At 37.3% G+C, this 12,257-nt stretch overlaps 1 protein-coding gene across 3 annotated transcripts in view; it reads left to right on the forward strand.

Annotated features, from left to right (window-relative positions):
- BTBD9 (BTB domain containing 9) overlaps window positions 1-12,257 on the forward strand; it is a 290,271-nt gene that overhangs the window by 32,142 nt on the left and 245,872 nt on the right. For all 3 annotated transcript variants that reach the window (XM_054022242.1, XM_054022243.1, XM_054022241.1), the window contains exons 4-6: window positions 50-314; window positions 3,349-3,568; window positions 5,696-5,815. In XM_054022242.1, coding sequence (XP_053878217.1) covers window positions 50-314; window positions 3,349-3,568; window positions 5,696-5,815 — 605 coding nt within the window. The remainder of the gene's footprint in view (window positions 1-49; window positions 315-3,348; window positions 3,569-5,695; window positions 5,816-12,257) is intronic.

Genomic DNA, 12,257 nt, shown 5'->3' on the forward strand with positions numbered 1-12,257 from the left:
ATTTTTGCTATGTTTTAGACATGAATTTTCTTGGATGTTCTCTATTTAGGCTGCTCTTCTAAATGTTGTCCTGAGGGATTCATTTGCAGCACCTGAGAAGGATATTTTCCAGGCTTTGATGAACTGGTGTAAACATAACCCCAAGGAGAATCATGCTGAAATCATGCAGGCAGTACGCTTACCCCTGATGAGTCTGACAGAACTACTAAATGTTGTAAGACCTTCTGGATTGCTGTCGCCTGATGCCATTCTGGATGCCATTAAAGTTCGTTCTGAAAGTCGGGACATGGACCTCAACTACAGGGGCATGCTAAGTGAGCATCAGTATTTTTTAAACTTGTTGGGGATGGACTTTCAAAATACAACTGTTCTATGGCGAAGGCCCTGCCATATCAACAGCCATGAAAAAATGTGTCACGGACTGTGAAATCTGGTCTCCCCCTGTGAAATCAGGTCTTTTGTGTAGCTTTTACCATACACTCTACAGATTTCACGGGTGAGACCAGTGTTTGTCAAATTGGGGGTCCTGACCCAAAAGGGAGTTGCAGGGCATCACAAGGTTATTTTAGGGGGGTTGCGGTATTGCCACCCTTGATTCTGCGCTGCCTTCAGAGCTGGGTGGCTGGAGAGCGGTGGTTGTTGGCCAGGCACCCAGCTCTGAAGGCAGTGCCCTGCCAACAGCAGCAGCACAGAAGTAAGGGTGGCAATACCATACCATGCCATCCTCACTTCTGCACTGCTGCTGGCAGTGGCTCTGCCTTAAGGGCTGGGCTCCCAGCCAGCAGCCATTGCTCTCCAGCTGCCCAGCGCTCAAGGCAGCGCCACCACCAGCAGTAGTGCAGAGGTAAGGATAGCAGTACTGCAACCACTCCTACAATAACGTTGCGATTTCTTCCCCCTTGCAACTCCTTTTTGAGTTAGGATCCCTACAATTATAACACCATGACATTTCAGATTTAAATAGCTGAAATCATGAAATTTATGATTTTTAAAATCCTATGACTGTGAAATTGACCAAAATGGACCATGAATTTGGTAGGGCCTTATGTATGGATTTGTAATTTATCGGTAGAAATGAGTGGTATATTACTAATTGGAAAATACCTATATAATTAAAATGCTTAAATCCAACACCTTGGGAACACTTGATAATATCTGAAATTGCTTTAAAGTGAGAGTGAATTTTTTATCTGGCCCTGGAGGCAGAAAGAGTAATGAAAAATATAGCTGGAATAGTTTCCTAACTTCCATTTGCTCTTTTTCTGAAGAATTGCAATGGCAGGGATGACAAACATTAAATAGGAAAATATATTAACTTCTCATAGTCTAGATGTTGCTTTAGCATGTAAATTACAGCAGAGTGCATTTTTATCAAAATGCTTAATTTTTCCTCAAGGAAAACAATTTGTAGAACCTTTATATCTAAAAAGTAATCAAACTTTAATGCAGGCATCTGTCAGATTTTTAATGCTAATTTTGTAATAAAAATAATAGTTTTGCTGTTTAGTTTCAAAATATTCTGTATCTGATTTTTTTCTCTTCTCCTTTACATTGTTTGCTCACATAATGTGTAAAATGAAAATCAGTCCCTGCACCAGAGAGCTTACATTCTACGTATGAAAAGAGAGGAAAGCATTTCCCTTGTGATCGCTGTAATAGGAACCTGTCTCCACCATTGTACTAGATTATTTGTATTATTTGTGAATCAGGTTTTAACCTTTTACAGTTGGCAAAGTGTTTTATAAAAACATTTGTGTGCTACAAAGTAACAGTTACGTAGCACAGAATATTTACCCTGCAATTGAGAATAATATTGAATACTCTTAGAGAATATTCTGTATTGTGGTCTCTTAAATCATGCGGGAATGAGCTTTCCATTATGGAAAACTGCTTTATTTAGCAGCTGTCCCTTCAGGTTTTTCACTTTGGAAACTACAGGCTTTACTGATCCTCTGCATTCATGTTGGGATTTTTTTCAATTTTGTCATAAAGTGGCATTCTTTTTATAGTACTATGAAATGGAAGTTTACAAAGCCTGGATGTTGCCTGCTGATTTCCTTTTCTTTATAGTCACTTGGCCATTGATAGCAGGCACCGAAGCTCATGATTTCTCACCCTGTCAGTAATGTAGCTATTTTAAGAATTGAATTCCTGTGGCTTTTCCTTAAGTACTAAGTTCAAATTAAACTGTAAACTATCATCAGAAAACTATTCACTTCAAAGTATTAAATAATGCATCATGAAATGTCTATAGAGTTAGCCCACTTAATTATTACTACTTTCAGAGAATAGGCAGATTTCCAGAAACTTCACAAACAGTTCAGGATAGAAAGACGATTGTAACAAATCCATGTACATTCTCTCAAAGTGGAGGCTGCTTTGTTCTGCACAAGCCTTCCTCCTGTCATTAAATACCTATGTTTCAGCCTTATGGCCTGAGACACCACGTACTCAATAGCAAGCTGGACCTAAATTTTGCAGCAAGCTCCATGGATTCTGCAGCAGCTTCATTTAAATCTTAAGTTTGAAAAATTAAATATGAACTTAAGTAATACTGGAAACAGTAGCCTGTTATATTAAGTTCAATTTATTTTTATGCTGTCCTCTCATGTTTAGTCTTCAATATGCTTGTAAATATTTGTATTGACAATACAAATGCATTGTACAAAATTAGTGTGGGGTGGATGCAGCTGGAGGTTGTGACAGGTGGATAAAAGACAGGTAGGACTTTTGGCATTTGTGGAAGCAACAGAGGCTGTTTGTAATTATGGGGGCAGCATCTTAGCTGGGTGTTTCTGCTAACAGGTTGGTCAACGTTGACATTTTAAACTACATTATCTAGGTTTTAGACCTAAAACCACATTGAGATGAATGGGAAAATGTACACCCAAAAGCTATTGTCAGCCTGTCTGTAGAGTCAGGAAGACAACACAGTATTTTGCATTCAGATCATGTTTTCAGCATTTTCTTTACAATTATGAGGGATAGAAACTTTTTTTTTTAAAGCAACAATACTTTATCTCAATGTTTTTCAACCATATATCTCAGTATTTTGCAAATGAAGTTAAGGATCATTATCGCCAACTATTTTGATAAGACTAGATTTTGTTGCGCAATTCTGTGGCAATGGTTGGATTTTGCTGCTTTGGCAGACAAGGGGCCCAACTTGTTGGCCCTGATTCAAAGACCATTGAGCCAATAAATTCTCATTAACTTCATTGGCCTTTGAATTAGGCTCACACAACCCTGAAGCAACCTGAAGGGTTGTGTAGCCACCAAATCATCTCTGCTAATTTGTTTGTGCTGTAAAATCATAACTGGTAAGCAACTCTTTCTTTCTCCTTTTAGTACCAGGTGAGAACATTGCAACTATGAAATATGGAGCGCAGGTTGTAAAAGGGGAGCTGAAGTCTGCTTTGCTAGATGGGGACACACAGAATTACGACTTGGATCATGGTTTTTCCCGACACCCGATTGATGATGACTGCCGTTCTGGCATTGAAATTAAACTAGGTCAGCCATCGATAATCAACCACATAAGAATACTACTCTGGGACAGAGATAGCCGGTATGTGACAAGTCACCCTGATTTAAGAGAAATTAAAACTGAGTATACCCCACCTGCCTCAATGATAAAATATTGAATTATTAACTTTTATTAAATGCCTATAAATTGCACAGTTTCAATAACATATCATGGTTGGGATAGCATTGACAACTTGAATTTAAATGTTTAATATTTGAATAGGCTTATGAGGGTTTTTTGCTTCATATTTGTTACTTATGTAACAAGTCACTTTCTACATTGAAATGCTTCTGTCAACCTAGTGTTGTCTGCATAGGACTTAGGTCAATTTAACTACATTGCTCAGATGTGTGGATTTTTCACACCCTGAGCGATGTAGTTGGTTTGATATTATTTTCTAGTGTAGACTTATGTAACAAGTCACTTTCACTTTGCAGTGTTAAAATGACTATTTTACCATCTGCATGCTTTAGTTAAATATATAAAACTCCTTTTACTAATAACTGCTTAAATTATTAACATAATTTTAAACAAGCTGTTGATTTCTCTCCATTTATGCTGTCTATGTTTCCCATTTGCACTTAGATAATGACACTGGGCTGGTCAGTTTCACTTTCAGGTTCTCCTGCAGTGACATGATATTCTTGTGTTTCGGTTCACAACACTGCAAGAGAATTTTAAAATGAATTCTTTTGGTTAAAATAATATCATTTTAATGAAAAACCTTTCGGTTTGTGTTAGGTTTGTGACGGTAACGTATGTGTGGTAAAATTGCCCAGATTGGTGATTACCAAGTTAAGAATATAGTTCTTAAAGACCTGTTTAAGGAGACTTGTGAAACTTGAATTATCACTGCCCACGTAACTAATATAACTCCCTACCTCATTTTATTCTTGCTGCTTCATGTTCTTAAATCAAATTGCACACAAGTTTAACAGTTGGGTCACACCGTAACTTCGGAAATTCCAAGCCTTATTTTCTATTAGCAAAAATATATCAATTTAATACTAGCTATCAGGAAGGGTTTTTTTTATTTTATTAATAGTTCTCTAAATCATACAGCTGTTTGCAAATATCTTTATTCTGTTAAGCAAGAGGAAAGTTGCCTTTTGCCTTTTGTTTTTCACGGAGTATCACATTTAGTATACAACAATGATGAGCTTCTACATTGAAATGCTTCTGTCAACCTAGTGTTGTCTGCATAGGACTTAGGTCAATTTAACTACATTGCTCAGATGTGTGGATTTTTCACACCCTGAGCGATGTAGTTGGTTTGATATTATTTTCTAGTGTAGACCATCCTTGTGTTAAACTAATCCCAGGTCTTTAACAATATACAGTCAGTAAATTGTCACCCTGCCACTGGATTTTTGTAACCAACTCTCATTATTTTAGAATAGAAAATATTAACATTACTAATTCTTTCAAATAAACTCACTTATAATCTCAAGTGCAGTTATTGTTCTTTCAGAATAACATATACTGATTTTAAGACGTGACCTGTTAGTTTAAAAGCTTAACTTTTATTGTTGAGCAAAAGTTCCATCAACTCAGGACTACTGGAATTTGGTTTCTGGTTTTTTCTTTCTTCCTTGGAAACACTGAAAGGCAACAGATTTAAAGCTTCTAAAGAAATACTTTTTAGTCAATGCATAAATAACCTATTGAATTAATTGTGACACGATATGAACCAACTAAGTAAAAAACTTTGTTGAATTCAAAAAAGGATTAGATAATTACATGGATAGAGGGGCAACAGTACCTAACTAGTTCAAGACTGATAAAGAAAATCAATGAAAAATATGTTATCACACAAAATAAACTTGCATTTTCCAATCAGGCTGACATTTATGATCTGCTAAATTTTCTCTGATATCTTTGTTAATATTTCAGCAGAAATAATTGCAGTGCTGGTTTTAAATTTAGCTCATCTTATTACTGAGAATTATTATTTTGGTCATTTTATGTAGTTCTGAAAATATCTTTTAACATATGATTACATTAAAATTTATTTTTAAAGCGATTTGTAATGCAACCTCTTTACAGAAGTCTGGATATGGGTCCCTTTTGTGAAACTATATTTTTACATAGACACCAACTTCCAGAAAGCAGGTTATTTCTCAAATATTGAATGCTTCTATTCTAATTATTATTTTTGGCAATCCACAGGTCTTATTCCTACTACATTGAGGTGTCCATGGACGAGTTAGACTGGATCCGCGTGATCGATCACTCTAAATATCTTTGTCGGTCCTGGCAGAAGCTGTATTTTCCTGCCCGTGTCTGCAGGTTAGTTTATATGCATAATACTATATGTGTATCTCTCCAATTCTTAGGCACCTAAATAAGTAGCTTGATTTTCACAGGTGTTGAGCACCCACATCAAATAGTAATTTCAATGAAAGTTGTGGATGTCACTTATCTACAAAAATCAGACTAGCTCTGTAGATGCATAAATATGAATTTAGTTGCTGAACTTTAGGGAACCCTGTTTGAAAACTTTGGTGCTCTTCTCTCTCTCTAAATATATTTACAGCAGAGTTGAACAATAGTTTGTGTATTCTTTTCTCTCTTCTTCTAGTTATAGTCCAATGAGGTAAGACTGTTAGTGTTTTTTCATTCAATAAAAGTAGCACTCAGCAGCTGTAATTTAGGCCTCTCTATCGTGACCAGTTCTATGGGTTCTTTTTGTAAGTGTGCCCATCAAGATGAGCCTCTTCTCCAGGCAGCCTCCATTATCAAGAAGGCTGAAGTTTCTCCTTGAAGTTAAGAGCTAACGAGGAAGTATCTCCTTCCAACAAATCCTAGTAATCTCTACATGAAGTTATCATACCCTCTCCATGATCCTACGCAGTTGAATTTAAAGTTTTTCAGGACTTGATGAAGAGTATAGCCAAGACCTTACAGGTTCACTTGGAGGAAATACAGGAGCTCCAATGCTCCCAAGTGGATATCCTCCCCCCCACATCTCAGGGCAAACTAGCACTGCCTGTCAATGATGCTGTCTTATAATCAGCCCATAACATTTGGCAGATTCCTGTCACCATTGCACCCATGTGTATGAAGACTAATTAAAAGAAAGAAAAATTCCAGCCAAGGGCTCCAAATACCTTTTTATCTCACCCTACTCCCAACTCCTTGGTGGTTGACTTAGTCAACATAACATTCACTTGAAGAAGAGAATGATTTCTTCCCTGCTGATCAGAGTCCTACTTCTATGGGAGTCTTATCAATGAAGGAACAGAATGCGTGGCTTGTGTTCACCTTGCCTTTTTGCACTCCAGAGCTGAGAGCATAGAGGGCATTCAGGGTGCAGACGTGGCCCCAATGAACACTGATTTTTCAAAAGAATCTGATCTTGCATGCACAGGATGCGTGAACTCCAAGAATGGGATCTCTGTGGACAACACATTACAAACCACAGTTCCTGTAAGGTACGTAACTGTTCTCTTTGTTTTGTTTGATATATGTGTAAAGGGAGAAGAAAAGGAAAACTTAAGCTAAATATCGGGGTAAAATTCATGACATTCTCTTGGAAGTCCAGTTGTTTGAGACCTTTTTAAAACAGTTTGGATGCTATACTAGTAAATTTACTGTATGAAGGGAGCAATCCTGCATTGGCAGGCAGAGGGAGCAAATTATTCCTTTTCCATGTAATTTCGGCACTTCTGTGATGATATGACAGATAAGGCCTTGCTCATCTTTTTTTCCACATTTTAAATTCTGTTTTTAAACCAATTCTCCATACAACCAGAGCAATGCAGTAAACATACATGCACAAGAAATCCTCAGCTATAAATAAGTTCTTTGGCATCTGAATGAGCTGTGGCCAACAGTGTCCTTCATTACAGACTTAAAATATGGACAGAGAGAACCTCTTTTGATCATATAAGGTTACTGTCTAAGTCTGAGTATATTCTCCCTTCACAGCACATGATACTCATTTTTGTTAATAAGAATTATGCATGTCTGTCAAAAGGCAGATGTACTGCTTTAAATGGACTGTGTGGTTTATCCATCAAAGAAGCTGCCTCTGTCAACAGGTGGATAAGAATAATTGGTTTTGTATAAAGGTATGAAAGAACTTTTTCAAAGCAAAACTGTGATGTAATAGAGAAGAACTTTGCTAATTAGCACACACTGTCCAACTGTTGTATACAAAACAACAATCTCCCCACACTGCTCAATAATGATTTAACAGCCAGCACGCTTTTAGTGAGGCCTTATATAAAAAATACTACATTTCCTATTGTCTTATGATCTATTAATATTTAAAGCTAAACTTCAGTTGTCTGATGAACTAAGTACATTTTGTGATGAGGTATCTTAGTTTTTTTGTTTGTTCACTTGCTATTTAGCAAGATCAAGTAACGTATTGGGTCTCCTAGTCATTGGTGAGGTTATGCTGTTTAAAATATATTGTAATCTCTGCATCTAATTGCAAACAATAAATAATGTTTAAAGCTTAACACTATTTATATTATATGTTCATAATTAAACATCAGTGATACCTTTCTAAAGAAAATATAGAGAACAAAAACCAAAAAATCCCATCACAATTGGGAAGCTTGTCAGACACAGTCCTCTAAATATATTAGGACAAAGAACAATCTGAGAAACAGCTAGATAGTTTACCAGCATAGGAACTGGGTAATTATCATAAACATGGTTGGTATATAAATGTCCAGCTTATAAAGCAGATAAAGCACTACTGTAAAAGTGCTTTATTTTTTTCTAATTTAGAACTATATAGAATAGGATGAAATAAAAACTTCATCTGAAATATATGTATTCTCTGTCAGATATTTTTTTCTTTAATTGTTCACACAATTGTTCTTTAATTGTTCACAGATATTTGTATCATATTCAAAGAAAATAATAATTTTCCCATTTGGCATTCTCCCACAATTTAGTAGGGAACACCACAGAGGCAATGATACTGAAAGAGAGGAACTCAGATCTTAAAAGCATAATTTCTTCCTCCTCTGAATCTTTGTCACTCTTGCTATAGCAGGAAGTACATGGGTCTTTCCCCTCGGTATTTCAGGTTTGCAAAATGCACCCATGACTATCCTTGTATGATGCAGATGAAAAAAGTTTGAAAAGTACAGAAGAGTAATAAAACCTGAAAATTTAGTTTTGAGAGGTGTTCAGGAAGGATCACAAGTCTCTTTTGGGAGCAGGGTATTTTATCCCCCTCTTCTCTGATGTCCCTTTGGGGAGGGGGGGGGAGAGGGAGGAGTTGAGCCAGAAAGCAACAGTAGCTTCAAAAACATTACAATGAAAGGAGGAACTCAGTGCTTAAAAGATAAATAGATGATGCAGCACTGAGTGCAGTTTATTCTTCTTCCTCCCTTTCTCACTCGCTAGTTACAGTTTAAAATGGAAGCATAGTAAGAGACCAAATCATTCATCAAGTAGGGAAGTGCCATTTTGACTGTCTCATTTAGGATAAGCAACAGGAAATACAGCTTGCTATTTGAATGCATTAGAAAACAAGAAACTCAAGCTTGGTGCAAGCTGACTTTTTATAAAAATAATTATATAATTTTTAAACCATTGTTTAAAACTTCAACCTGTGTTTCTGTGTTACCCGCATACAATTCTCTATTACACACACTCTAGGGCACCCACCTTACCCTTCTGTGGGCTCAAGGCATAACTCTGTTAATCTAGGCACGCCCACCCTTTCCCAGTTCCTGGGGCTCCGGGTATAAGGCATCCAGCTTCACTCTAACTTTGTTGCCCGCACATTCTAGGATATGCCGCCTCTGCCTAGTTCCTAGAGCTCAAGGTTTCCACCTCTACCTAGTTCCTAGGGCTCAAGGCGCAACCCAGTTGATTTAAGCATCCCCATCCTTTCCCAGTTACTAGAGCTCCAGGAGAAAGAGATCTAACTTTACCCCTCTGTGGGCTCCGGGCTCGGGACTCTACTCCTCCGTGGGCTCCGGGTAAACACCAATTCCCTATGGACTCAGAACAAACACCCATTCCTTATGGACTCAGGGCCTCAGGGCCTTAATCTTTTTCAGGTTTACGGGGTCTTCTACCAGTGAAAGAGCCTTACATGGTAATAGCCTACTTAACCTCTATTTGTGAACAATCACCAAAACAGAATGCACACACTAAGCATACAATGCTCACCACTCCCAATAAGACAGATGAACTTTTCCTGCTGGCCAGTCAGGATCAGGTCATCTGGGGGACTCCAGCTTCTGCATGGTGCGAGATCTGGCAGCTCTGATCTTGGGGCTGTGTTCTGGAATTGATTCCCAAAAACTTTCTTTTGGACTCCAGTTTGTATAGTGAACCTTGAGTCTTGCTTAGCTGTATCTTAACCAATCATTTTACTGAAATATTACTAAATTTTCTAACTAATCCTAACATATTGTAAAACAATTCTTTAACCAATTATACTTCAACACCATGGTTGATTTACAACTAGTAAAATTATTTATGCAATAGATAGAAAGAATCAAAGAACTAGACAGCAACCATACAGGTAAACAACAGAGAAGTAGGGACTATCAAGGCAAAACAATAGAAATATAGACCTTACAATCACAACTGTTAAGTGATTTCTTGCCAGACAGAATGCTAGAATGCTATCAAACAACATTTTCTTTAATCATCTTAAGATCTGTTTCTTTATCTGGTGATGGTGTTACTGTTAGGACAGGATTCCCTTCTTAACAGCCCAATATTACATTATTTTAATGTAATTTAGATGGAATGTGAGGATGTGACTTTTTGCTTCTTGGCTATTGGCTGCTGCTCTCCTAATATGGCTGCAGACAAAGGTCTTACAATATGGCTACAGGAAAAAGCCTTATCCTTGCATATATGGAAGGTGGAGTTTAAAAAAGTATCTGTCTTTCCTGTGCACTCCAATGGTGAGCTGCATTTTCTCACCTCTTAACACATACTTTCAGCATGGGATCCAGTCTGATGATGTATTGGTAAAATAAACTCACTCTCAGGCACTAGGAGGATTTATATTTTCTGAAATGTTTAAAAACTGGCATGTTCAGAAACTGTGTTGGAAATTCATTTCTTAATGTGCAGTATATTTAGAGCTAGATTATGTCCTTGTTTTTCACAGCCAAGCAAGGGAGGAAGGCCCTTCCCTCTGCTCAGCAAGTAAGACTTCCCCAGAATGTGGGTATGAGTCTGGTACAGAGTACAGCCCCTGCTCTCTAGATATTCCCCTTTTCAAGCAAGTGGACAGGAAAGAGTTTAAAAGGGTCAGGGGAAGTGCTCTGCTCCTCCCTATTGAATTGTTAGAGTAGTTTCCTGCAGAGGGGAGTACCTGGGTGGGCAATGAGTAAGTACTGCAGTAATGTATTCTGCCCCTGCCCACACTGTTCTAGTTGCAGTTGGTTCCCAGGGCTATTCCTAGGCAGCACAGCTATTCACTGCTCCCAACTGAGAGTGGAACCTAAATGCTCAGTCTGTTCCTTAATTAAGTATGTATCTAAAGGCCTGCAGTTTTTCTTCAATGCAATCTGCTTCTGCTGGATGTTCCTGATGTATTAAATGGTGCTACCTAAAAATCTCAGTAGTTAGACTTGGTATTCTTTTGTGTTAAAGTGAAAAAAAAAATCAATCTCGGGCCCCAACAGAAGGGATTAAAGTTCAATTGCACAAGGTCTCCAATAATTACTTTTTTATTAATATAGTCTTGAAATGGGTTTTTAAAAAAAGAGAATTTGGATCGAGACTCTTCATAACACTATTGCCTAAGAATGCTTTGTGATGGATAGAGAAGAGCACAAGTGGAGAGTGGGGTTATGTTTTCTTTGGGTACAGTAATTATGGTTTTACTCTTCTTAAAAAATACAGAAATAAAAAAAATTGAACAAGACAGATACCATACTTGATGTTGAAGGACATTGTTTGTATCTAATACACCAGTGAAATTGTTCAAATATAGCTTATAAAGAAAATATTAACCCTGTAATACTGGCCAGGTTAGTTGTCTGTCTGAGTTATCTGTCACATAAATATCAGTCATGCAAGGTGAGAGCTCTTCAAGGCTAGACTACCAAACACCCAAGTTTTAAGAAAATATACAAAGTCTTTCATTATGTATAAACGTTGTTTGAATAACTTCTCCATTCACATAAATGCAGTTTTCTTCATTCTGTGCTCACTTTTCATCATCAATCTGCATCTGTTCACTCATGAACCTATGTTTGTTAGTATCAATGCCAGTTTCCTATGAGCTTAATTAGAAAAGCAGGGTGTGTGTTCCATCCCGCAAATTCTGGTTAGAGTAATATTTAAATGTAAAGTTTTTCACAAAAAACATAGACTAATTCAATCAGCCTCATCAGTCATTCATTACATAACTTACAATGTATTGTAGCCTCTATTAAAGCCTGAAATTGTTTTTGTATAGCACTTTAAAATATCAAAATTAACTTGTGAACTAAGGGTGCTGTTGTACTTCCATGCGTAATACCTCTCAGTTGGCAGTACACTGAGCTGTCCAAACTGGTTAGTTATACTTTGACATCTTAGTAACTTAATATGGCCAGTGATACTTTTCTGATTCAACACTAACTGCTTATGTTTTCCCTCAAACATGTATGGTAGGTGTTTTCTAGGTCTGTAAGAATTTTGCTTGTCCTGCCGATAGGCTCGATTATCATACTAAAAATAAAACGATGGTGAACAAACTCTCTAGTTTCAGAGTAGCAGCAGTGATAGTCTGTATCCACAAAAAGAA

Source organism: Malaclemys terrapin, chromosome 3 (assembly GCF_027887155.1).
Source record: "Malaclemys terrapin pileata isolate rMalTer1 chromosome 3, rMalTer1.hap1, whole genome shotgun sequence".
Classification (NCBI taxonomy): Eukaryota; Metazoa; Chordata; order Testudines; family Emydidae; genus Malaclemys; species Malaclemys terrapin.